At 49.7% G+C, this 27,694-nt stretch overlaps 1 protein-coding gene across 8 annotated transcripts in view; it reads right to left on the bottom strand.

The window, feature by feature from the left end:
- The window catches only part of ZDHHC14 (zinc finger DHHC-type containing 14), a 271,981-nt gene that overhangs the window by 25,222 nt on the left and 219,065 nt on the right, over nucleotides 1-27,694 (bottom strand). For 6 of the 8 annotated variants that reach the window (XM_029944128.1, XM_029944129.1, XM_029944133.1 and 3 more), the window contains 2 exons: nucleotides 13,624-13,761; nucleotides 9,960-10,008 (listed from right to left, as the gene is read on the bottom strand). In XM_029944128.1, coding sequence (XP_029799988.1) covers nucleotides 9,960-10,008; nucleotides 13,624-13,761 — 187 coding nt within the window. The remainder of the gene's footprint in view (nucleotides 1-9,959; nucleotides 10,009-13,623; nucleotides 13,762-27,694) is intronic. The other 2 variants (XM_029944130.1, XM_029944131.1) reach the window with 2 other exon arrangements.

The following is a 27,694-nucleotide window of genomic DNA, read 5'->3' as shown; positions in this document are numbered from 1 at the left end:
TGCAAGAATGGGTAAGAAAACCTGAAAAGAAGAAATCTTGGGTTGGGGGATAGGAGGACACCTTTAGTAAACAACACAGCACAGCGTCTGAAACAGAACTGTGGGCACATGGGCTGCAGAAGGCATTTCAAATTAGTGGTGAAAGGATACACTGGCAGCTCTCGACTGGTGGCCTGTGGGCCCTCGGGGTCCCCGAGATCCTCTCAGGGAAACCCCCAGGTCAGAACTATTTTCCAGTCAATGCCAACACGTCATCTCCCAGTCTCACTGCTTCTGTCACTCAGGGACCTCATCTGGAGGCTGCCGGATGCAAGATGGAAGGCCTCACTCCCCTCCTAATAGGGTGAGTGCCTGTGCATTCTGTGTCTTTTAGACACTTCTCAGTTGTGGTTTCAAATGCGACCTCTAGAAATATATGTAATCTACCTAAACAAAAGTTCTTTGGGCCTCAATAATTTTTAACAGTGTCAAGGAATCCTGAGACCTAAAAGTTTGAGGACTGCTAAAACAGAAGAGTGAGCAGCCCTGGAACACTTCTCTAAACATTTGGAAAAAACAAAGTGAGAACTTTAGCTACACTCACATGTAGATTACAGATAAATTACTGTGCCAAACTGAGGAACTAAAATGTAAAGGTATTAGAGAGAAATAAAGGACATATTCCTATAACTTTAGGGTACAGATATAAGGCACAAAATTTAGGAGTCATGCACTATCCAATTTATAGATTGATTTTGTTAAAAATTAACCATTTTTTTTGGTATTAAAAAAGTAAACTTTAAAAGGTAAGTGACAGGTTGGGAGAAAAATATTGGCAAGAGCTATTGAATGGTTGTTATTGAGAACAGATAAAGAATGTACTAATAGGAAAAGAATAACCCAATCACAAAATGGACAGAGACTATGAGCTGGCACATTGTGGTAATAAAAAAGATGTCAACAAACATGGAAATAAGCACAAGCTGATTATTATTCAGAAAATGGAAATTAAGCCAATGAATGTCTTCCCCCATCAAACTGGCAAAACTCACAGCACTGGTAACATCCAATGTGGGGAAACGGGAGAACAAGCAGTCAGTACAATCTCTTTGAGGGACCATGTGGCTTAGTGGGTTAAGCATCTGACTCTTGATTTCAACTCAGGTCATGATCTTAGAGTTCGTGGTTGGACCCCTGCTTGGGGCTCTGTGCTGATGACATGGAGCCTGCTTGGAATTCTCTCTCACCCTCTCTTTTTGGCCTTCCCCCACTCATGTTCTCTCCCTCTCTCTCTCTCTCTCTCTCTCTCTTTCTCTCTCAAAAAATAAATAAACTTCAAAAACTTTGGGGCTCCTGGTGGCTCAGTCAGTTAAGTGTCCGACTTCAGCTCAGATCATGATCTCACAGTTCGTGAGTTTGACCCCTGCATCAGGCTCTGTGCAGACAGCTCGGAGGCTGGAGCCTGCTTCAGATTCTATGTCTTCCTCTCTTTCTGCTCCTCCCCCACTTGTGCTCTCTCTCAAAAATAAAAAAAAGTTTAAAAAACTTTTTAAAAGTATGCTTGGAGGGGTTTGTGGGTGGCTCGGTTGGTTAAGCATCTGACTCTTGATTTTGGCTCAGGTTGTGATCGGAGTCCGGCATGGGACTCTACACTGACAATGTGGAGCCTGCTTGGAATTTTCTCTCTCTCTCTCTCTCTCTCTCTCTCTCTCTCTCTCTCTCTCTCTCGCCTTTTGCCCCTCCCTCCCTCATGCTCGCTTGCTCTTGCTCTCTCTCTCAAAAAATAAATAAACTTCAAAAAATTTAAAAAATTAACTATTTTTATTAACTTTCATCTCACTGATTCTAAATGTAGTTGTCAATTCTAGAGAAACACTAACACTTGTGCACAAAGACGCCGTGCGAGATGGCCCACCAGCTCATTTTCTTAAGCAGTAAAAAAATTAAGAAATCTAAGTATTCATCACCAGATCAACAGAAGAATATAGTATGGATCACCTGTATGCTAAAATTCTATAAAGCAGTTGAAAAAAAAAGGGAGGTCGATCCATATGTTGACATGGAAATATCTCTAGGAAATATCTAAAAGCCAAACCGCGGGAGAATGCAAAGAAAACGACCCTTTTGAGGTAGAAATAGTCCCTGCAATGGTGTAGGGACACATACGTATTCAAAGTCTTGGCATACCATCAGGAAAGACCCACGAAAACTGACCAGGATTCCCCTGGAGGAAGAAGGGTCAAGAGCGGTGCTTCTTTTACCTTTCTGTTTGAAACTTTTTATGACGAGAGTATGTTTGTATAGTACTTGAGTGATTTACAAAAACCCCAACCTCCCACGCCCCCCTACCCGGCCCCCTTTGCGACCCCATGAGACCTAATCTGACGCTCAGTCTTCGGGGACCCCCTCCGCAGGCTGGTGAGGGGCCATGGGAAAGCATGTCAACTCCCCGCCTGGAGGGGGCGCTGGCGGTAAGGAGACGGGGCTCCAGTCCGGGCAACACTGCTGAGCGCAAACTGGGGTCATCTGACCCTTCGGCGCATGCTCCGCGGTAAGGGCCCGAAGGACACCTGTCCTACCTATTTCCTGGGTCCCTCTGAGGATCCGCAGACATCGGGACAGAAGGGCCGTGAAAGTGCAGTCTGGCAAAGGCCTGTGCCGCCTTCATTAATTTTCCAACCGGCCGTCCAGTGTCCCTCCTTTGGGAGGGCACCGGGCCAAATCCAAGCCTTCGACCAAATTCCATTAAAACGGAACCCTGCCCATTAGGCCATCGGTGCCTTTCAGACAGCGTGCCTTGAAATGAATGCAAATTGGGGATAAAAAGGCTTTCTGGCGAGAGCCTCCACACACGTGGAATTAATTACCGTTTGATTTAGCAACCACTGAAAACTCCGCGTCCGGGAGCCCCGAACAATAAGTCATGATTAGAAATGACTGTAATCCTTTTAATTGGATGTTAATGCCGTCTCACTGCGACGACTGTTGATCGCAGGCTTCGCCTCTCTGGCTTCCGTGACAGGCCCCGGGGCCGGTCCTGGGGGGACCCCTGTGGGGTTCCGCGGAGCAGATCCCCGACGCTGGTGTGCGGGAGGCAAGGCCACGCGGCTTTGCGTGACCAGGGCCATTTCCTGTGAGGCTGTAACCTTGTCCTGCAGGTTCATGACTTGTTCCGCCTTCGGCTTTCATGCAAGGAGCTGCGGAGGGCCGCGAGGTTACTCTAGCGGCACGTGGGGTTCGCGGGGTCATCTCGTAGGTGCTGCGGGTAAATATATTTCAAATAGGGCTCGTTTCTAACAGGTGCTAGCTCTCTCCCCTTCCCACGGTGCCTTCCTTCCCCTGGGCCCCCAGGGCTGAGCTGCCCGAATTGGCCCAGTCACTCCTTGCCCGTCACCTCCCAGCAGGACTGATTCGGTTGCTTTCCTGCTCAGCTGTCCCTTTATCACCCATCTCAATTCTGGCGGCCCTCCCCCTGCACACATTGCCTCCTCCCTTCCTTGTGTTCCCTGCTGCAAATGAGTACTCCTAAGAACACAACCACCACAACACAAAGGCTCTGATGATGTCATTCACCTCCCCGAAATCTATACCGGTTCCCCAGCTTCCTGGGACGCTGTCCCACTGGCTCACTGGTAGACAGTGCTGTCAGGGCCCTTCCCTTCCTGACCCCCGGCTCCCCCAGCCAGGGCTTAGCTACCACAGCTCCCCTCCTGCTATGCCCACCGTGTGGGTCCATCGGAAGGGTATCTGTGTGCTTAATCCATTAGGGCGGAGGGTCTTGACTGGGCTCACAGCCAGCACTGCAAACCTTGCTGATGGAATGAACGAACACAAGCCCAGCTCTGGCCCTACAGATGGGCTGCTCTTCCCTGACACGTGCCACCACCAGGCTCTGCTCCGGCTGTCAGCCCTGCCCGGGACCTCTCCCCTCCAGGTCTCCAGTGTTAGAACTTCTTCCCCAGTCTTTCCAAGCCCTATGCAAATACTATCTGCCAAAGCCTTCCCTGCTTTCCCTGCAAGATGCCCTTCTGGACCCTCACCCCTCCTCCAGCTCTCTATGATTTTTGTAAGCCATGTAAGACTTATTCTGCTTTTTAGAAATCAGAGTCGTGCACCAGGTCTCGTGGTCAACAGATGTTCATTGAGGAGATGAATGAATCACCCTTCCCACTCTCGAGGCTCTGCCCCCTTTGATAGAATGTGCTTCAAAGTCTGGGCGGGTGGATCTTCCTGACTTTGTAACCCCGGCAGAATTTGCACGGAGTGGGTGTTCCATCAAATGATCTTGAAAGAAACAGATGCCAAGCGGACCTCGTCTGTTGGAACCTGCCTGGCTGTGCGGACAGAAGACCCAGAGCCTTCCGTTGTGTAGTTCACCTCTCCCTGGGGAAGGGGGGGGATCCTGAGAGTCCATAGCACCCAGCCACCTGCTGCCTCTGCTTCTCTGAGGCACAGCTAAGAGGGAGGAAGAGGCTTCAGGCCACAGCAGAGGACAATGGGAGGGAGGGAGGGACCTGGAGGGAAGGCTGGCCAGGGGCTCTGAGGCCTGATGTGGGCAGGGCTACGGCGTGGGCTGGGAGGGAGCTGCTGAGTGCCACCAGTGAGCCTGTGGCTCTACCCATCAGTCCTCTCCTCCTCCTCCTCCTCCTCCTCCTCTTCCTCCCCTTCTTCTTGGCTTTGCCGCAAACTAGATGCCATCCCATCCAGGTCCAGGCTACTTACTGAGTGAGCTGGTTCATTTCCTTTCTCCCACAGGCCTCCTGGTGTCACGTGGGCTTGATGAAGAGCTTCTGGTGCGTCGATGTTTCCAGGATCATGGCAGTGTTTCCGATAAGGTACCTCGATCAGTTGTTAAACAGACTTCAGTGTTTCTGATCTCGCTCATGTCATCAAGGACATTGCTTTTAGTGGGTATTTTGCGGTAAATCTACTATGAGAAACCTTTGCCTGGACCCTGATTTCTCATCAAAATATTTTGATATCCTGGTCAGGAGATCAGATTGGAGGCCACTGAAAAATTATACATTTGGGTTATCTTCTTGCCCGAGAACACTCAGCGGACACGTGCAGAGGCTACACGGGACTCCAGTCCTGAGCTCAGGCAGTTTGCCAGGAAACCTCCTCTTGTTTTAAGAACTTGGTGCCAAATAGACTCTTGGTGCCATATAGACTGTAGGTTTGGAGAGGACGAACTGTGAGCTGCACTGCCATCAGCCAGAGAGCAGTTCTTCGTGAGTCTGGAATGTCACAGATCAGTTCTGTCCATCAGAAATCAATGACCCCCAGAGAGACTCCCAAACTCCAGGGCCTCAGCAGTGGGAGGAGGCTTGGAGGTATTAATGTTATCTGGTGCTAGAGTGTCCTGCCATGAGGGTAGGCATGATCCGTCCTCTTTTTGACCACCCCTAGGGCTCTCAGTCTCATCGCTTCTGAAGGCCACGCTGTTCCCGAGCTGCCCCGGTAGCCAGCACGTGTTTCTCAGTGAGCTGAAAGCTGTCCCTTGGAAGCACCTGCCTGCCCCTTCCAAAGCCACACAGGTGTCCACAGAAAAGGCAGGAGCCCAAAATACTGAACAGGCATCCTGATGGGATCTGGCCTTACTTATCATATATATACTATATATGTGATATACTATATATCATAACCAGAACTCAATATTTTTTCAAAAACACATCACAACTTCATACTTCATAGAACCTGAAGCATCCTTCTTCTTCTGGAACACAGATTCATGATACAGCATCAGACCTCACTTCAGAGACTCACTCGATAAAGGAGTCTCTTCTCCAAAGCACATACTTAAGACAGAAAAGACACTGTCAGTGCAGAGAGCCTGTAAGTAGTCATACGGATTGGGAAGGGAGTGTCTGGAGCACATGAAATCATTTCTATTCCTTGTAATCAAAAAACCCAGCACCTCACTCCTTCGTGTGGGTACATGTGATGTTCCTGAAATTCTCCACTACTTCCAGAAAGAATAAAGGAGATCCCAGTCGGGGCTGCTGGTCTCCCTGGCCCTCTCTTCCCCATGGGCTTCTGTGCTGTCAGATTCCTCCCGAGTCCTGATCTTGGCCCTGATTTTCTCTGGGAGAGAAATCGGCAGGTGGGGGTTTATCAGATTGGTCTTTATATTCTGGCTTCAGCTTTAGGTCACCTTTTAACAGGCGGAGCCCAAAATGGCAGTGGGTCAAAAGGTGCCGTAAAACCTGACCTCGGGAGAGGACACACACACACACGTGCGCACACGCACACCACACCACATCTGTATATACAGATATATGTGGGTGTGTGGGTCTGTGTACATCTACACTAACGCATTAACTTTTGTCTCCCAACACTGCCCTCAAGTGACACAGGGCAGAAAGGGAAGGGAGGGCGGACACAGACTCAGAGCTGAGCTGTACCACTAGTGAGCTTCATGGACGGGTGTGAGAGAGAAACCTCTCGAACCCACCTGTACTTGAGCGCCCGACTCGAGGCTGCCTCCTCCCCAAGGGCCGGTGCGGCCCAAAGAGCCCTGGCCTCCCCAGAGATGTCTTAACCGCTGGCGGCTCCGAATACATTTCCAACATGGCAAAAGGGAGTTGCAGACTGCAGGTCATGGGCCCTGAGATGGGAAGCTAATCCCAAATTCTCAGGGTGCAGCCGCTCTTCAGAAGCAGAGAGCTTTTCTGGCTGAGGTCAGAGAGGCGGGCGGACGAGAGGCGGGAGAGCCTCCAAGCGTGGGAGGGATCTGCCCCCCAACTGCTGGCTTCCAAGAGCAAGGAAGTCATGAGTCAGAGAATGGGGCCAGGAAACGGGGCCTCGGTCCTGTACCCCAAGAACTTGGTCAACCACCCACATGAGCCTGAAAGAGGACCTTCCCTGGAGCCTCCGGATGAGAGTCCAGGCTGCTGATGTCGGCACTGCGGGACCCAGAGCAGACAGGAGCCCAGCCTGCTGGACTTCCGACCCACAAACCCCAAAACAGTAAATTTGTGTTGCCTGAAGCCTCCAAAACACAGTCTGGGGCAAGCTGGGGCCTGTTATGAAAGGCTGTGGCCTGGAGGAGGCGGGATGCCCTGCTGGCATGTGTGGACCCCGTGAGGGGCCCGTCTTGCATTCAGAGTGAGCTGTGGTCGTTGCTGGCTCTGACCGGCCACGTCCAGTAACACCCACCAACGGAAAACCTCAGCACCCAGAGGTGGCAACACACGTTAGAAAGGCAGAGGCTTAGACGCTAGGGAGTTTTCAGAACCTGGGGGGGGCAGAACTCTCTACCTCTACCTGACGATAATATTTTGGGGGAAAATAAGCTAAAATCTGCTCTGAACCTAGTCGGGGCATTTCTTTCTTTCCTCTCCTTTCCATTCAAATAGTTTCTCCAGCACAGTCAGCATGTCACTCTTTCTTTCTTTCTTTCTTAAGTTTATTTGTTTTTGACAGAGAGAGACAGAAAGAGCAGGGGAGGGGCAGAGAGAGAAGGGAGAGAGAAAAAAGCAGACTCCACACTGTCAGTGCAGAGCCCGACATGGGCCTCGAACTCACGAACCATGAGATTCTGACCTGAGCCAAAACCAAGAGCTGGACGCTCAACCAACCGAGCCACCCAGGGGCTCCCCCTTTTTTTAAAAGTCAACATGTCACTCTTTCTACCAACAACATCCGTCTGTTCCCCGCCCTGGGGAACACAATGCTCCTGATTAAACACACTCCGAGCACAGCCAGATCATGAGCACGTGTGCTCTGAAAGAAGGATCAGCAGACCTGCCCGTTGCACATATCTCCACAAAAAAAAAGCTTGTTTGAAGTCACTCCTGCCATGTGTGTAGACGATGCTTAAGTGTTGGGTGTTCTCACTTTTGTCTCATATAATTGGTTTTGTCACCATGGCATGTCAAGTACACAACGCTCGACTATCACAGGTCAGAAACTTGAGACGCAGAAGGGTTAGAAGAAATGCCCTCAGACCTCAGTATTCATTGTGAGGCAGCAGGAATCGGAGGCCTGCCCCTCGGTCCTTCCCTGTGACCCCTTCTGGGATTACGGCAGGATGAGGTGCACGTGCTTGGGGGGAGGGCTGTAGTAAATGCCATGAGGACCCATCAGCACAAACCGCACACAAGAGGTGCGTGCTCTCTGCTAGAGGGGGGGGCTGCTGTGCCCAAAGGTGGCACCGAGGAGGGCCCCACGGAGCAGGAGGTGGCCTGCAGGCCCCAGGGAATGTGGCAGCTGAAACCCCCAGGCCTCAGGTCAGGCTTTGGCCTCCCTCCCCACGGAGAGGGGTCCCTGTCACTGTCACTGATGTCCCCTCATTGTCTGAAATGCTCCACAGGCACCCCGCACCGGCATCTGGTGTCAGAAAAGCCACAGGTGCCAGGGACGGGGGGGGGGTGGCTTGGGATGCCACGCACTCTTGAGGCTTCAGAAAGCACTCCAGCTGGCAGCCCAGACGCAACTCCAGTTCTAAGGTGCATTTATAAAACTTAACATGACCAGCATATTTTCATGATGGAACCAATTTCCTGAAAGACAGACAGACCTCTTCTTCTGGGAAGAAGAGACAAGGCTTGACTGTAAGATATGCCAAAGCAACATGCCTTGAAAATAGGAGGGCATGGAGGAGACGATGGTGGAGGCGTCACCCCTGCCAGGACTGGGGGGAGGGATAAAGAGGGGCATTCCTCGTGAGACCTGTTCTTCGCAGCCACAGACACTGAGAACATCATCCTCAGGACCAGCCTTCCTTCGGGATAACTTCGAGCTAACTCTTGCTTCCCAGATCCTTAACAGAAGACGGGACCCAAGCCCCCTTTGTATATCATCCATATATCACCTGTCCCCTTTTAAGAGATTATTGACTAGAGAATCTATACTTGCCACCAAAATTCTGTGATGCCTATAGACACAGGGGCACCAAAAAGGAGATACTTTATGTTATGTAAACATATACAAGACCACATCTGTTGTCAGATCTAAATAACCCTACTACCACCACCACCACACCTACACACCCACACACCAGTTCCCAGGGACGTGAGCCAGCTTATCTTACTAATTAACTGATGTACATGATACATACATCTTAATAAAGGTCTTCATCCATTGTCTAAGAATTCTCTACCACAAGATGAAGATTACTTTGGAGAGTAATGAGAAGTTCAAGTCCAGTCTACTGTCATGTGACCATGTGAAGAAGAAAGAGAGCTGGGTCATGTGACCATGTGAAAAAGAAAGAGAGCTGGGTCCCAGACGGAGTCAGGTCAGTGGGTGCAACGGGCCAACGCTACACCAATGCACGTGAAACCTGGGGGCGCAGGTGAGGAGGGGAGCCTGTCTGAGCACATCATGGGTGAACATTTTTCTTTCAAGAAGTTCAAAATACCACAGTACATGCCCACATATACACCCTCTGGCAGGATGGGATTAATCCGAATGACCTGAGATTGACCACCTTTAGTCCACACAAGACTGCGAAAAGGTGTTCTGTTCCTGGAAATAATACAGGCCATCCAGGCTGCCTGCAGGGCTGCCCAACGAGATGCCCAGATGGAATCCATATAGAGGGTCGGAGGAGTCCCATCTGCTGACTGCATACCAAGAAGGCACCCCTCACACAGCCATCTAGAAATACACTGCAGGGACCACCCCCTGATCAAAATGAAGTGGACTGGATCTTGCAGCCCTCCTTTCTACCCAAGCCAACCTTACTTCACACCAACCACTGCAGGTTTCTGGGTGGGCAAGAATTTACACATGGCTTTCTAGCTAAAGAGCACTTTGATTTAAACACGGCTTAAAGGAGCCACTTCGAGGTTCAAGCATTCGGACGCTGCAACTCACGCAAGTGAATGCGGGGAGTGTTTTGGAGGATTTATGGGATGCAAGAAAGTACGGTTTCCGAGAGGAAAAGCCGGGCACTGACGAAGAGGTAGCTGGGTAGGTCAGCCCGACGCCGACCGCGTTCGAATTGTGAGAGGCAGAGCAACCAAAAAGGATATCTCGCCGGGCTGTCCTTAAGAGCATTTAGGAATCCTGTTTGTTGTGAACCTGTGGGAAATGAAACCAAAATTTAGTATTCAGACATTCACCTCCAGAAAAACCGCCTTTACTCGGAAAGCTCCCTCATCTACATAAAAATAATAGGTGTCTAAAGATCAATTAAATAATTTTATTTTGTTGTACGATGGCACCCGGCGTACTGATGGGGACATTGAGATTCCGCTGAAGTTATTCAACCAGAAAATCGCAGATTCATAATTAGACCCGACATCTGCAGGCTATTTTTCCAATAAAAGCAGATGGATGTCTGCATACTTTCCCATAAATTATAGTTCTGATTACTCCTTTGTTTTCCTCAGTTTAACAGGAAAACAGAATACTGTAAGGAATTTTTTCTCTTCTTTTATGAAAGACTGTTTTCCCAAAGTTTGTTAACTTTTGACCTGGGTCATGCTGCGTGCAAAAGACGTTTTTCTCTGCACCCAGAGTAAACAAACTCCTAATGCTGGAGTTTCTTACTGGCTCCATTAGGGTTGAAGACATTCTAACCTGAATCGTGTGTGCAAAAAAAAAAAAAAAAAAAAAAAAATCCTGAGGGACTTGAGTAATGACGTATCTGACAAAAAGCAGTTTTTATTATACGTGTTGACATCATGGGTTTTTAAACATAAATGCCATGGGGGAGGAGGTCTAGGCTCCCATCCTGGGGTGGTCACGCTGGGTCCCCGCTGCGCTGCGTGAAGCCGTGTGTTTTGGGGACATCATCTGGCCTGGGGCAGCAGTGAGAGGCACAGAGAGAACAGACACAGTGTTATGTCTGCTGCGGCTGCAGGGGGGCAGCGAGAGGCGGGGTCCTGGGCTGCTCTGCGCACATGGGAAGGCTGGGGGTGGGGTGGCTCCAAATTCTTCCCCGAGGTCCCATTTCCTCTGTGCTGTGTTCCCCACTGGCCACCGCTGAGGTTCTCTGTGCCAGAGAGTGGGAGAATGAAGACGCAAAACTTAAGGCTTTCTCTGCCAGTGGGGCTGGGGCAGATCCCAGAGCAAACACCATCGTGAGGCAAAATGAGGACCCTGAAAAAAATGACTTCTCTTTCCCCTAGGGACCCCAAACTGGCTTGCATTCCCAGACTCTCCTTTCTCAATAAGGAAGTCCAGCTGTCAGATTCCCCAACGCTTTCCTACAATAGGACTCCCCCTCAGCCCCGTTACCTGGCAGGGAGAACTCAGGGGACAGTGCCCTGCCTGTGTCAATGTTTTTATAATCCTAGGGGATCATGGGAGCCACGTAAAAACCTGCCCTTCCTGAGAGCATGGAGTGCCGAGCCAAGCTGGGGGGTGCGTGGGGTTGTTTAGGGGGGTATAGAACAAGGGAAGAGGAAATCTTTATTTGATTCTGTTCAACATAGTGGGGTAACTTGTAAGCAGATAAATTCGGAATGCTTTTGTTGTGGAAGATGGGATTCACAATATATAAAGCATAAACTACAGCAAACTTAGTTTTTTCCCATCCAAGTAGTAACCAGGCCTGACCCTGCTTAGCTTCCAAGATCACAGAGATCGGGGGCATTCAGGGTGGTGTGGCCGGAGACCAGCAAGCTCTGTTTTGCTGGATCTGGGGTGACTAAAACTTTAGGGGAGATGAAAGTGAAATGTACCTCACCCAAGGCCGGCTTCACAGCGTGTGTGTGTGTGTGTGTGTGTGTGTGTGTGTGTGTGTGTGAGTGTCTGTGTGTGTGTGTGTGTGTGTGTGTTCCCAAGGGTTCATGTGTGCAGGTGAGCAAGCAAAAACTGGCCCTTAATATCTAGAATGTAAGGGCAAGGCCATAAATACATTTCGAAAATATACACACGAAAGCATTCTGAAGTTGGTAAAGAGGATATTAAAATGTCAAGTTTAAATACTATTTTTTTAACGTCATAAACGTGCTGCACCATCAGCTCTCATTTTTTCTCGAGTTGTGTAAACCACTGTTTCTTCTCTCTGATTCTTTTGCCGAGTAATACACAGTAGGGCCCTGGCTACCTTTTTGCCATTTTCAACTCTGAAAATAGGGGCGCCTGGGTGGCTCAGCCGGTGAAGCGTCTGGCTTCGGGTCAGGTCATGATCTCACGGTTCGTGGGTTGGAGCCCCGCATCGGGCTCTGTGCTGATAGCTAGCTCAGACCTGGAGCCTGCTTCGGAATCTGTGTTTCCTTTTCTCTCTGCCCCTCCCCTGCTCACGCTGTCTCTCTCTCTCTCTCTCTCAAATAAAAAAAAAAAAAAAACATAAAAAATTTTTAAATTTCAACTCTGAAAATAGAAAAGGGTCACCATTAATGCCCTTCCCGAGCAGGGTGGAAAGGGCCTCGTATAAATGTTAATCCTCTTCTGGGGATCCACCAAGTCACGGCTCTCAAGCATAGATGACAAACTTCTATCACATTCAGATGAAGAGATTTCAGTCTAAAGGAACAGGACCTACATTTGTAAATGCCATGCAAATTTAGGAGATTCCACGTAATGTCCAGTTTTGACCGATATTTCCACGTGAAATTTTCTATACCCTCCTTATCTCAGGCCGCACCAGACCTCACGCAAAGCGAGGCAGGGAATGAGCACTTCCAGCGTCAGGGCACACGCCACCCCGGGGTTTGCGCTGCTGCCCGGGAGCAAAGTGGGCTTGAGTTCAGACAGCGCTGGCAACACTGCAGAAAGCAGCTCTGCCCTTGCTAACGGATGGCTGTACTTCCGGAACGTGGGCTGGCGGCGAGGCCGGCCTTTCATGTTGCTAATGGCACTGAAATGGAAGTTTAAAGGCTTAAGTTTATCGTTCAGAGCCAGTTAACTTCCTTCTCATCCCTCCCTGTTGTTGGAAAGCAGAGAGCCTAGAGACCAAAGAAATTTGACACCATGACCTTCAGAATGGGAAAGGAAACGTGTCATTTGCTTAGGCAGATACACATTAAAATCATTAATATCCCAATATCATTTTTAATAAAGTTGCTTCCTTCACGTGCCAGGAAATTATATATATATAGGCAGGCAATTGAAAATCTTTTTGATTGTATATCTTTTAATGTGTGTGTGTGTGTGTGTGTGTCTGTGTGTGTCTGTGTGTCTGTGTCTGTGCGTGTTAGAAAACCCAGTCTTTATCCTGAGGCATTGTTTTCTAGGTTTGGTGACTGCTCTCACTTATGCCAATATCATGTTAAAAACAAACAAAACTACTATTTGATGGTAATCATGGCAGCAGATTATGCTTTGTGCAAAATGTGGGAATGATTCTTCCATGGAATCCCTTAGCAAAAGAGAAAGTGAGGTCCCTGAGGTTGCATCGGGACGAGCGTATCAAGAAAAAAGTCTTGTAAGTGAAAGAGAGCCTGATCTGGGGTGATCAGGCAGCCGTGGCTGGAAGGATGAGGAATGGGGAGTGGAAGGAGCAAGGAAGGGAGGGCAGGGGGAGGTCCAGGAGGGTGACTGGGGAGGAAGGGAAGGGGGGGCGGAGGGGGGAGGGAGGGAAGAAACAGAAAAGGGACAGGCTGGGAGTGAGGAGAGGACCAGGAAGAGGGGAAAGAGAAGGAAGGGAAAGCCCCAAATGATCAAAATATTGAATCAAAATCAAATCCGAGAACCAAAGTCAGGCAAATGGTTACGTACGTAATCTGATTTCGCCAGCATACTTACGAAGAATGACGTGGGTGATAACGAATGCAAGTATAAAGACTGTCAGAAAAGACAGAGATAAAATAAACATATAAAAAAATCTGTAGTTTCTTTTCCCCACACAGTTGCCTACCCAGGGACAGTGGTGATCAAACCGTTCTGAAATGAGAGGCAAAACAAAAAACAAAAAACAAAAAAAAAAAACGGAAATCAGTTAATGTCTTTTTACTTGAGGAACCTCTCCCTGCTACCCAGTCCTCTGACAACGCAGTCGACCCTTGAACCATGCTGGGGTAAGGGGTCAGGGGTGCCGACCTCCACACGGTCGAAAACCCCATCTAACTGTTACCCCCAGAAACTTAACTACTAATAGCCCACGGTCGACTGGAATCCTTAGCGATCATCTACACAGTCGATTGACACACATTTGATACAACATCTGTATTATATGCTGTCTTCGTACCATAAGGTGAGCTGGCGGGCAGGAAATGTTATACAGGAAATCATACGAAGAAGAAAATATGTGCACGGTACTGTGCTGTGTTTATGGAGAAAACCCACGTATAAGCGGCCCCACGGAGTTCACGCCTGTGCTGTTCAAACTCTTCCCACCCTGCACATTTCCAAGTTCACCACTCAGAGAAATGCTTAATAGTCAGAGAGTTGAAGCACAGAACCATTCTTTCAACAGAACTTAGCTGTTTTGAAAACACACGGAACACGCATCATTCTCATATCGCAACTTAAGGAAATGGGAGCTCAAGTTCTTATGACCTTTAGAAAAGTGAAGATTCCCCTGAAGGCAGCCTTGTTGGGTTCACAGAGCAGCCTGCCCTCAGAAAGGGGTTGCTATGTCCTGGGCTGGGCCTCTCGCTCACGCGTGTGTGCACGTGCACATGTGTGTGTCTGTCGTGGTGCTGAGTGACCACCTCCATCACCGTGCATGTGTGTGCGTGTGTGGGACTGAGTAACACCTCTCTCATCAGTGGCCACAGAGGGAGGTCACCGTGGCCTATGCCAGGACAGAAGGATGACCCCTTGCTGTCTCACCCCATAACAACCGTTTCCCAAGGAATGCCTCCACTCTTTCAATACTTGTAGGAAAATTGGTATTTAAAGATCTGAACTGTGCTCTTCATGTGTCCGCAATTCTCGGCTAAGTTATCTGCTTATGCTTTTCTAATCCTTGTGAGGTTAAGTAAGGTCTGGGAAAGCCTTTTTAAAAAGTACACAGTGTTTTGTAGTTTGTTAAGAGAGGTCACAAACTTTGACACCTTTGGCCTTGAGCCACTTAAGGAGGAAAATGATGCTGCCCTAATTTACAGGTGAGCAAACAGAGTCCTAGAGAGAGGGGGGACTGCTCGAGGGGGGCCCTCAGCTCAGAAGCAGGAGGGCTAGAACCTGAGGGCCCCCCACCAGGGCCCAAGTGGGGGGTTGGGCACTTGTGCACTGTCACTCGTGGTTCCCTAGGTGCACACCCATGTCTCCTCACCGTGGGGGTTTCACACAGAGTCTGTAACACAGTTGGGACTCTCCTTCCCCTTGCGAGTAATGGCCAAGTGCTTCTCTCTTCTCTACCCCCCAGCTGGTCTTCCATCCAAAGGACTATCCACAGCACCCCCAACCCACTCACCCTGACCAGCCTGCCCGCCGCCAGTGGGGCCGAGAACACTGGCGGTCCGGACAGCTTAGCTTTTTGCATGAGATCTTTCCCAAGCTTAACTTCTATGCAATTTTCATATTTTAAATCCCTATATGTGTTTTATTTACTTCTTTGTTTGTTTATTTTTAATGTTGATTCATTTTTTGAGAAAAGGGCAGAGAGAGAGAGGCAGACACAGAATCCAAAGCAGGCTCCAGGCTCTGAGCTGTCAGCGCAGAGCCTGACACGCGGCTCAAACCTACAAACATCAAGATCATGACCTGAGCCCAAGTCGGAGGCTTAATGTTTTAAAATCACCCAGAGAGGCCTATATAAGGTGTGATTATGTAAGTAAAACAACCAAAGTCAGGCAAGGCAGCGTTTCATTTCTTTCTGGTCACCTGTCACAAATCACTCATCTCCTATTTTATGTTTCCTGCAAGCTTGCTTCTTGAGAAGGGCACAATGATGCTTGGGGACACTGGTGGCAGAAGAGCTCTAAGAGTCATCCTTGTCTGCAAGTGGTGCTAACAAGAAATAGCCAGTCTGAGCAGGAAACCCGAAGAGAGATTTCAGGCCTCGCTGGTCTGGTGACAGCCATCGAGCTGGCACTTGAGGGAAGTAATTCCTGTCACTGGACCACATCATGTGATGACATGTGCCACCAAACCACATAGCTGGAAAAGTGAGCTCTGTGTAAAAACCACCTCTGTTCTCCCAAGTCACGGGTCTACGCAGGCTGTACCGGAGATGTCTACACAAAGTGCAAAAAGAGAAAAAACCAATCTGAACCGGTGAGATTTCCCCAAGACTTTGAGTCTGCCATTTTGAGAAGCCTCTTCTTTATATATGAGCAGAGAAAATGGGAATGAGAATCGGAGGCCAGGGGCACAAGAGTACATGTCAGGTCGGAATCTCTGATCCCAGCTGTGAAAGCTGATCTCCAAATCCCAAATACGTGGTGGATTGAGCCTCTTCACTCAATGAAAGTCGCCCATCAGCACAGAAGACACTAAGGCTTGGGAGGCGTCATGAACATTGTGGACACCCCGGTCGAGGTACGAGGGTCTTTGCCGCCCAATGTAGACCATGGCTGCGGGGGCGGGCAGTCGTTTCGTTTTTAGCTTAGAAAGTTTACTAGGGGCCGAGGGAGGCTGAGCACCGGGAAGGTGAAGACCGTAGATGGTGTGCATGAGACCCTTGTGCTGGGAGGCTTCCTATGACACTAGACGTGTCTCAGGAATGGTTTGAATGCCTATAGGCCTGGCTGTCTTGAGCTGGAATCAGTTTCCACTTGGAAACTTGTCTTACAGAGAACTTTCTAGGCTGACAAAACCCCTACTGAAATGTAGCCTCCCTCCGAAATTCTTTTATTGAATGTTTTCCGTGTCCTTCTTGGTGTTTGTTGAATCCATGGTGGTAAATAAACCTCCTGGACTCTGTGGGCATCTCTGTCTAATGGCCGCCGCACACTGTGTCTCTCTTCCCCTCCCTCCGCCATGTCCTCCTCCCATCCCCTTCCTCTGTTTCCCTCCTTGCCTGTCTTCTGGAGGCGGGCTGCACCCTGGGCTCAGCTTGGGCCTCTCCCCACCCCGTGGATGCTCTACCACTGGGAAGTCTCTCTTTATCCCAACATTCAAACGCCAGCCACACATTGGCGATGCCAAAGGGCCGTGCGCTGCCTTCGGCAGGTCCTGTCAGCTCTGCTCCCACGTTTCTCCAAAACCATTTATGTCTTGTTTGCGTTTGCCGAAGCTACTCTAAGCCTTTGATGGATATTTGTCAAATGACTGAATAGGCCCTCATACCACCGAAAGGACATCCACGCCAGCAAGCATGTTGCCCGGTGCCACACAGTTAGCAAGTAGCAAGGCTGGGACAAAGCCCCACTCTCTCTGCCTCCAGGACCCTGGCCGTGAAGCGGACGCTGCCTTTATTGCGTATTTTCCCCAGCACCCAGCACCATGTCAAGTGCTAGAAGGAAAACAACAGTAATAACACTCCATGGCTTCAAGGCATTCCTTATCTTACTCGATGGGATGCCTTATTTTCAGACTCCAGATATTCCTCAGACTCCAAGAATGAACCCCTAACAGAGAAACCCAAGTCAGTGTCCAGCTCAGTCTTGTTCTCTCACCAGCGTTGGCAAACGCACAACATTCTCCCTTCACAGGTCAAGGATAAGAACCGGACAAGGGCGCTCACGCATGCTGTTGGCTCTGAGCGCACTCACTGTCTCAGAGTGGAAGGGGCTCAGGGTTGGGGGCGCTGGGGGTGTTCTGCATGGGGAGACCTCTGTTACTCAGTTTCCAGGGGGGAAGAGCAGACAAGAGCTGGGGACAGGTTGAGCTGGGACCAGAGGATGTGGCCGCAGCTGCGCACGATGTGCTCCCGGGGACCGGGATGACGCAGTCATTGGCCGGGAGCGAGGACATCTGGTGGAGGAGGGGGGACCCAGCAACTGGAAAGCTACTTATAAGAATCCACAACATCTTAGACATTTCAAACAACTATCGTTAGAGGTGAGTTCGTATATTTTCTGTGTGGAAAAAGTAAATGGGGTGTCCTGTGAACTGGGGGTGGGGTGAGGGGTGCTGTGGGAGATTCTTTCAAAAAACACTTTGGACTTGCTGCCACATTCCTTGATTCTGAAGTTCGGACCCAGGCAGAAGGGAGTGGCCTCTATGCACTACGTTTCTGGAGAGTTCCTTTAAAAAGCATCAGGAGCTATTTCCTGGGCTATGCTATGCGGTTGTGGGTCTGTGCTCAGCCTTGCTGCACACGGGAACAGAGCCTGAGGGGTGGGGCATGGAACCCAGGGGTGGGGTGGGGTGCTGATAAACCTGGAAGCTTCTCTAAAATAACGGTGTAGCCAGCAGGGGCGCCCTGCCCACAACCCTGTTAGCACCAAGTGGCCCCATAAGGATCTGTGTTCCCTCCTTCCCCAGGCGAGCCTTGTGGTGAGAGGGCATTTCTAGCCTCCCAAATAGCCTGGCAGACACTCAACAAACATGCACCAAAGCCAAGGCAGAGACACCCTGAATCGCTTTGGGTAGGTCTCTGGGTCGTCCCTGCTCCTGGCAACCAGGCGCGGACACTGAAATCGCTGGTCTGGGAAACGCTCGCGGGCGTGCCAACCAGAGGAAAAGGCAGGGGTCCGTGAAATTTCAATGTGTTCGGAGAAGTTTGAGGGTTGGAAGCCGTTGGCCAGAAGTTAAAAGCACCTGCTGGATACTTCTTAGTGCCAATCAGCTCGTGGCGAGAAGTGGCCTGTGGCCTCCCCACTAACAGCGGGAGGTAGAGGTGGTTTGATTAAATGCTCCGTAGGACGCCACTGGGGGCCCGCATCCTGTGGGTGGGAAGCAAGCCGGCTTCACAGAGCCACCTGCCCCGAGACCTCAGTGGGGAAAGAGGGTTCCGTGAGATGGCCAGTGGGGGCATACCTGAGAAAAGGGAATTAGGGTCTTATTTGGTTAACCCCAAACTCAAAGTAATAATGGGAATATTACAATTGTGATTATTAATATTAGACAGAGAGAGAGAGAGAGAAAGCGGGGGAGAGGAAGACAGGAAGAGAGAGAGAATCTTAAGCAGGCTCCATGCTCACCAAGGAGCCCAACAAGGGGCTCAATCCCATGACCCTGGAATCCTGACCTGAACTGAAATCAAGAGTCAGAAGCTCCACTGACTGAGCCACTCCAGCCCCAACAGTAATATTATTAATGATGATTAAAGGGACCATTTGCCGACTGCCTGTCACATGATCATGTATTTTATTATTTCATTGTCTGTCATCTGTCTGTCCTGGATGACAGTCCCAGAGCGGCCTCACGTGCTGTGCCCACACCTTAGAGATGAGGGAATCACCATGAAAAGTGAGGAACTACCCATTAGGAGCTACAGATTCTGAGCAGAGACAGTGCCTCTCCCCCGACCGAAGGAAGATTTTGGGGGAGAAATGGAATGGGAAAAGGACCCTAAAAACAAGGAAAATAGGAGAAGCATTAAAATTGCACAAGGACAGAAAAGCCACCTGAAATATTAAAGAAAAAATGTTTGCCAAAGCTGTGTTTGAAGGCTGCCAGAGAAAGGAATACAACACTTGAAACGTTATGAACTTAAAATCTCCTAGAAGTCAGGCTCCAATACAAGCCCTCCAATACAGGCTCCAGGGACAGAGAAAAACCACACGCTCAGGTCTGGCGGCAGTGAGCCAGCAAAGTCTGCATTTTCCAGACCGTGGTCCTGGGCTCTAGGCGGGCCGCATCTCAGCCTGGTCAGGAGAAGGGAAATAAGAATCCTCTCTTCTCCAGCAGTGTCTCGAGAATTGTGTGAAGTAACAGTTGTAACTATGCAGCTGAATTTAAAACTTCTCATTTGAATGTTACTTACGTCTAAATTAAGTTAAATGTCTTAAAGGTAGGAAATGGAAAATTATTTTTTCTTTAAACCGAGTGTTTTTTTTTAATACTTTCCCAGTTAGACAAATCACGCCCCACGAAGTAATTTTTGTTTCTTTTTTAGAATGATGAACGCAGGGGTGTGGTGGCACGTACTGTTGTCTGCCCTTTCTGGTTCCCATGTGGCTCCTAGACACTGAATAATTCATGCTGTTCCAAACTTTTGGTAAGATCCCAGTTAGGACAGCGTTGATGCGGGTTCAAGGACTGGGTAGGTTTCTGGAAAGCAGCCTGGCGGGCTCACTCCACATCCTCCTCCTCCTCTCACTGTTATCCATCCTCCGGTGAGTCCTTGCCAGGCACTGTGCTAAGCACTTGACATGAACTGTCATCTAATTCTCAGACCACCCGGTAAGGTTGACGCTCTTATGCCCATTTTACAGATGAGAAGGTGCAGATTGAGAAGTTGGCCTTGGAATCCAGGTGTTCATCTGAACCCTTCACCACCACCTGTTATGGCCTCCTGCACTGCCGGTGGGGCTGGGTGGGTCTGAGGACCCGACCCCTCCCTCCTGGAGCAGCACACCTGGGCACCTGACACCCGCCCCCCCCCCCCCCCCCCCCCCCCCCCCCCCCCCCCCCCCCCCCCCCCCCCCCCCCCCCCCCCCCCCCCCATCACAGGAATGGGAACAAGAATGGAAGGCTGCCACCCAGGACGGGCACTTGTGTCAGTGAGCCCCATGGGTCTCTCCTGGCTTGGGGCGTCTGTCCTGGGCAGCACGCACAGACCACTCAGCTCATGTCCAGAGAGACCACCCTCAATAAGAAGGAAGTGCCCCAATGTCTGCAAGGATGACCCCTGTGGGGAGCCAGAAGAACGAAGATCAGCCGCCTGTAGGCAGGGCAGCGTTCTCTCTCCCAGTTCAGGGCTGGAGACAGCTAGTCTGAGCTTTCTTACCGGCCCCCCAGGCGCTGTGCTAAAATTGCAGTTTCGGTTCCCCCTTTACCCTAGCCTTTTCCTAAAAATCACTTGACCCTGTTTCCTAGCAACCGACCTAGGTCAGCTGCCTTGCTTCCTGCCTTGAACCCTTTATAAGATGTTTGTGTTCTCTCAATAAATGAGGCTTGATCAGAGACTTTGTCTTGCCTCCATTCTCTGTGCCCCCTGCGCCCCAATTCTCACTCCCTTCCTCAGGACCTGTGTTGACCGACCTACGGGCCGGGTCAGACCTCATTCCCAGCAAAGTGAAAATCAGAAGAAACCAAAACTCCTTGAGAGACATACAGACTTGACAAATTCATTGACACTGTGGGGCTTGGGGGTTACCTAGGGCAAAGGGCCATATCCGGGGGGGCTTCCTACTCCCTCCCAACACTTCTTACCTCCTTTTCTGAAAGTGAATGCTATCTGTCATGCCATATTAACTACTTCTGTGGCCTTAAAATATTAATAGATCATTTCTGCATGGGGACTCAGTTTCCCACCATGTAAAAAGTTGAATGGGCACCCTCTTACACTGTTGCAGTGCAGCTGCTCTGGAAAACAGTGTGGAGGTTCCTCAAAAAACTATCAATAGACCTCCCTTTTGACCCAGCAATAGCACTGCTGGGGATTTACCCAAGGGATACAGAAGTGCTGATGCATAGGGGTGCATGTACCCCAAAGTTCATAGCGGCAGTGTCAACAATAGCCAAATCATGGAAAGAGCCTAAATGTCCATCACCTGATGAATGGATCAAGAAGATGTGGTATATATATATATATATATACACACACACACACACACAATGGAGTACTACATGGCAATGAGAAAGAATGAAATCTGGCCATTTGTAGCAAAGTTGATGGACTTAGAGGGAGTCATGCTAAGTGAAATAAGTCAGGCGGGAAGGACAGATACCATATATTTGCACTCATAGGTCTAACAGGAGAACCTAACAGAGGACCATGCGAAGGGGAAGGGGGGGTAAGAGTTAGGGAGAGGAAGGGAGGCAAATCATGAGAGACTTTTGAATGCTGAGTACAAACTGAGGGCTGAAGAGGGAGGGAGGAAGCGGAAGGGGGGTGGTGGTCATGGAGGAGGGCACTTGTGGGGAAGAGTACTGGGTCTTACACAGAAACCAACCTGGTAATAAACTATTAAAAAAAAAAGTTGAATTCGATAAGCCCCGCGGCCCCTTTGAGCTGTAAAATAACACGCAACAGGGCTCTGTGTTTTGTTACACCTGCATGGATTTTGCCGGTCTTGAGCTCTTGCCAGAGTCCTATAAATTAAGATTCTACAGCTTTTAGCTCCAGATGTTCAAAAACGAAACCTTTTCATGTAAAACCAACTAGTAAACGTAGAGTTGTTGTAACCTTTACGCTGCAGGTTAACCTAAGTGGGGCAGTGACGTGGAGTCGGCAGTGTCCCCTCCTCGGTCTCATCTGCTCCGCCCACCACCGCTCTGGCCTCACCGTGACCAGGCGCAGCGCCAAGTGTCCTTGGGCATCAAGGGAGGGGTGTGACAACGGACGACTAAAGTCCCTTCAGCTCCTCAAATGGCAGACTGTACACATTTCTATTTCCTCAAAATTGTCTCGGTAACGTCTGTGTTTAACGTCGGTTTCCAATGCTGGGGGAGTTTTCCGGCTCCAGGAGGAGGGGAGGGCACGCAGGGGAGAAGCCAGCCTTTGGGAGCGGCTGTGCCCTGAGGAGACCGGCTGGTTAGAGACAGAGAGGACAATGAAACTTGGGAAGAGCGGGGAGAAAGGTCTTCCCAGAGAAGCCAACAGAAATAGTTGCTAAATACAGTTGAGGAGAAGGCGGAAAAAGACTTGGTTTGTAAGATAGTTTTTGAAAAGAGACATTAGAAAGTTAATAGAAATGTGAGGACTTTATTTTTTAATAGTTTATTGTCAAATTGGTTTCCATATAACATCCAGTGCTTCTCCTCACAAGTGCCCCCCCCCCCCCATAAAGAGAGTGGGAGAGAGTGAGGGACACAGATCAAGGGAGACTACTGAATACTGAAAACGAACCACGGACTGAAGGGGGAGGGGGAGGGAGGGAGGGGGTGAAGGACTTTAAAGAGTGAAAGAAGGGGCGCCTGGGTGGCTCAGTCGGTTAAGCGTCCGACTTCATCTCAGGTCATGATCTCATAGTCCATGGGTTCGACTCCGCATCAGGCTCTGTGCTGATAGCTCAGAGCCTGGAGCCTGCTTCCAATTCTGTGTCTCCCCCTCCCTCTGCCCCTCCCCAACTCGCTCTCTGTCTCTGTCTCTCAAAATAAAGACATTAAAAAATTAAAAAAAAAAAAAGTGAAATCAGCCTGGGGCACCTGGGTGGCTCAGTTGGTTGAGTGTCCGACTCTTGATCTCTCCTCAGGTCATGATCTCAGGGTTGTGAGAGCGAGTCTCGTGTCAGGGCTCTGTGCTGGGCATGGAGCCTGCTTGCGATTCTCCCCCCCCCCCCCCCCCCCCCCCCCCCCCCCCCCCCCCCCCCCCCCCCCCCCGCCCAAAAAAGCGAATCAGCCCATTGTGAGGCAGAGGGATGGAAACCCTACAATTTCCTGTTTTGGATCCTGGAGGGGCATCCTAGGAAATGTCAGATCTGATGCAGGAGAATCACATTTCCTTCCCCGCTCCAGCCATCCCAGCATCTATGCCCTTGGAAGACTCTGGAATGACAGCCCCGTATTGAGCTCTTTGAGCTTCCTGAAAAGGGCTCTGGATCATTTTGACAAAATCAATAATGTAAGTTCAAATTTGTATGTTTTCCATAAAACAGTCTCGAAGACATCGGTGGTCCCTGCTGTGTCGTGGGAACTCAGACATGAACTGCAGGATAAGCCAGGGCTGGAATGCTCAGGGAGCTTCCCTTGCCGCAGGGCCCTTCCTGAGCCCAGCTGGGCCCCTCTCAGCCCGGCCTTGCTGTCCCTGGGTCTGCAGGGCCAGAAACTCTGGCTGGGGGTCCCCCTGAATTCTCCACAGATAAAACAAATTATCTTCTGAATCTGAAAAACAAGCCCGTACTGTCAACCAACACCACCCCCTCCTAAAACTTTTCCATTCTTTTCTAGAAATTCCAGGGCTTGAAATCAGTATCAACACCACCTCGCATGAGAATGGCTTAACCATTTGTAGGCTTTCTGGTTTTCGGTCCTTGTCCACGTTCGCACTGGGAGGAAGGCAGCAGGCAGGAATGGGTGTGGACCGTGAAGGTCAGAGCCAGACGGAATGGCTAGTCCATGCTGGGTCTGGGTCAAGAGCCACTTCGGAGACCTAGTCACTGTTTTCACCACGTCTTCCACATGCTTGAGTCACATGTTCTTTCATGCCCCGTTACAATCATTTTTGAAGCCTTAGTCAATTTATCCCCAAAATGAAGGTTCTGGAATAGAGTTAGCTCACAAGTACATTATACACGTAAGCTAACAACTAATTCTAAGGCTCTTCAAAACCTTTTATTTTGACTCCATATATTCACAATTGGAAAGTGGTGTTCCCGATGGACATCCTTTTCCAAAGTAAGCACGCTTCTGTGATCTGGTAGCAAAGACTCTGCCTCATTTAAGGCACAGAGCTGTGTCACTGGGCAGGACACAGTGACTCAGTGGACTTGATGATGATTCCCTTAAAGAGCAAACTGCAATGTGTCCAAAGTAGTAATTAAAAAATTTTTTTATCCAGAATGAAACCTGTTTGCAAACCTTCTGAGACGTTTCATTTTTCTGACGTTGAAATGGTAGACCCAACTTCATTAGGAAGAGGGTTACAACGAAGACCAGCGCAAGGCAATGGTAACAACTGCGGGCTCTACTTTATACATTTTAAGGTTTTCACATCTCATCTGGTGACACAACCGTATCACACTGTGTCTCGCGGCTCCCGCTAACGCCTGTGTGTTACAGGGTGACGTGGACAGTGGACAGATGGGAGAGCAGGAGGGGCCGGCGCTCCTCCTCCGATCCTTCTTCAGTCTATGCGGCTGATACTCATATTCATGATATTCGTAACTGTCCTCAGTTTCCCATTTCTAAAAGGTAGTTCATTGCCATAGTATCCCCAGGCGCCCTCTCTGCCCAGCAACTCCCAGAGGCAGGAGCTCAGGTGGCTCAGTCCAGTGGCCCTGGGACAATAGAACAGAAGCAGAGCTGGACTCGGGTGGGCAGGAGGGCTGTCTGATGCTCCGGAGTCCTCTATGAGGGTTTCCAAAGTCTCCGCAGTGTGCTGTCACTCTGCAGAGACGTTCAGCCCCTCCAGCATCTGCTTCCCCAGCTGCTTGTGTGACTGGCCTTTCAGGACACGTGCCTGACATTCCAGAGTCCCTTTGTCCCTCTGGCTCAGGGTTTGAGGACCAGTTTCAGACATCCAGGTTTGGGAGGGTACAGTTAGGAGGAGGCCACACAAGTCATTCTGGTTGAGCACGAGGGTCACTCATCCCAAGCTCCGCCCTCGGGCCTTTACTCTTCTCACGGATAAATTCTCGGTGACTGAGCGCTTGCTATCTTTCCACCTGCCCGCTAGGCATTCTCACCTGTCTCGTAGACTCCTCGCCTCCAGTGGGTCCAAAGCTACATTCATTATGCTCCCCTGGACTCTCTTCTCACGGCTCGCTCTGTCTTCACAAATAGCACCCCAAGCATCTAGTAGCCAAGGTAGAGAATGGACTTGTTTCTGTCCTTTGTACTCATATCCAGCTGGTCAATAGGATCGATAGCTGTATTCCTGCTGTCTTTTCTTTTCTTCTTCCTTTAAAGTTTATTTTATTTTAAACAGTTTTTTTAATGTTTATTTATTTTTGAGAGAGAGAGAGACAGAGCATGAGTGGGGGAGGAGCACAGAGAGAGGGAGACACAGAATCAAAACAGACTCCAGGCTCTGAGCTGTCAGCACGGACCCCGACGTGGGGCTTGAACCCATGAACCGTGAGATCATGACCTGAGCTGGAGTCGGCCGCTTAACCGACTGAGCCACCAGGCGTGCCACCCCCTTTTTAAAGTTTTTAAAAATTTTTTATTTTAGAGAGAAAGTGAGTGAGTGCAAGGGAGGAGGAGCAGAAAGAGAAGGAGGCAATAGGCTCCAGGCTCTGTGCTGACAACAGACAGCCTGATGTGGGGCTCGAACCCATGAACCGTGACATCATGACCTGAGCTGAAGTCAGACGCTTCACCGACTGAGCCACCCAGGTGCCCCTCCTGCTGTCTTTCCTAAGCTTCTGCTTCCCATCTCTGAAGGGCATTGCAGTGCACATGCCCTCATCAGCTCTTTTGTGAACCCCTGTAAAATCTTCCTGGGGCACCCCATCAGTTTGTATGCCTCTCGACTGTTGCTAGAAGGGTGGCCCAAAGCAAATAAGATCACGTGAGCCCTTTGCTTTTATTCTGAGTGTGGTTCCAGCCGCTGGGGCCTTCCTCTCTTTGTTGGGTGTGGCCTCGATGTGACACAGAACTGATGTGTTCCCAAATTGAGCTTCCTGAGTGCCGGCGCTGGGGAGCCCCTCCCCCAATCATTCATCTGCTCTTCCCTTTCAACTAGAGGAGATAGACCTCTATCTGTCTTATATATTGAGTTTCCCCATCATACTCCCTCTTCTAAAATGGCCTACTGCTTACAACCACACACACACACACACACACACACACACACACACACACAGATTTACAATCAGCTAATAAATGTTCACTGCAATTATTCCAAGTGGTCCCGAGTTAAGTTCCCAGTATGCATGGCATTGGGCTGTTAGAAAAGGACACCTTGGTGATACCCTGTTGAAAGCACATGGGATTCTCAGGGAGAGGACCCACAATCCTAATCTTAAAGGCCTGTTTAGCAATGTCCCCTGGGCAAGTTTGCGGGCCCAGGGGTTGGGTATGCTGCAAAAGGTTCTTTCCAACTCAAATTCTAAAATCATATGGCTAAATACAAATGTCAAGAACTGAAGTCAATTGTGTCTGCTCTACACAACATTAGGAGGTGGCTTCAGCTGTAGAAGCTGTAAATAATTTATAAGAATTGGCCCTCTTATGGACCCAGGTTAGGCCCAGAAGGTACCGGTCGCCCTAAGGGTCTCAGAGACTACAGAGTACTACATAAACACCCGCCTCCACCCCGATCAGATCAGCACGGACTTCTTAGATGCTAAATAGTGTGTTGTCGGTCACAGTTGTTCAGAACAAGCATGGCAGCACTCCACTGAGTCACTCTACTCTACCCAGTGGATCATTAATTACTTTTCTTAAACCAAGGCACTCAAAAGAACAGGCCTGAGGTTCTATCTAATGGTCAGGATTGGCTACATAATTCCTGGGGCCCACCGCAAAATCAAAGTAGAGGGCATCTTATAAAAAATGCATAAGAATTTTAAGACAGCGACAGAAGAGCATAAAATCGACCTTGGGTCCTGCACAGCCATGAAGCCAGACTTGTTAACTGCCATAGGTTTATGGTCTGGGAAAGTGATTTTCCAATCGAGGCAGATTAATGGCTAGAAATTCTGGTGGAGTGTCTGAAAGGATTTATAAAGGGTGTCTAAGAGCCAAGAACTGTGAGGACATGGTGATTAACTGTTAGACTTACAGGAGGCTAATACTCCACTCCATGTGGAGATGCTCTGGGCAAGTAGAAAACGCCTCCTGGATGACACTTGCCGGAGCTCCCAAGTTCAGATCCCGTGGTGGGACTGCTGGGGGGTGGGGGTGGGGCGTCCTGCTGCTGCTGAGGGAGGGGTGATGGGAGTGAGGCGCCTGGGTGGCTCAGTCGGTCAAACATCCAAGTCTTGGTTTTGGCTCAGGTCTTAATCTCACAGTCCCTCAGATCAAGCCCGTGTCTGGCTCTGTGCTGACAGTGTAGAGCCTGCTTCGGATTCTCTCTCTGCCCACCCCTGCTTGCCCACACTCTCTCTCTCAAATAAATAAGCATTAAAAAAAAAAAAGCTAAAATCCTTAAGGAAAAAAAAAGGAATGAGGTTAACAAGGGAAGAAGGGTGAGTGGGACAAAGCAAAGTCTAACCTTCTACCCTCCCGTCCGTGTTTCCCACGAATATCAGAGACGGCTTTTTGACCTCTA

The sequence above is a fragment of the Suricata suricatta genome, chromosome 7 (genome assembly GCF_006229205.1).
Source record: "Suricata suricatta isolate VVHF042 chromosome 7, meerkat_22Aug2017_6uvM2_HiC, whole genome shotgun sequence".
Lineage (NCBI taxonomy): Eukaryota > Metazoa > Chordata > Mammalia > Carnivora > Herpestidae > Suricata > Suricata suricatta.
Note: the sequence above shows the minus strand (reverse complement) of the source record. Positions and strands in the feature narration are given on the sequence as shown.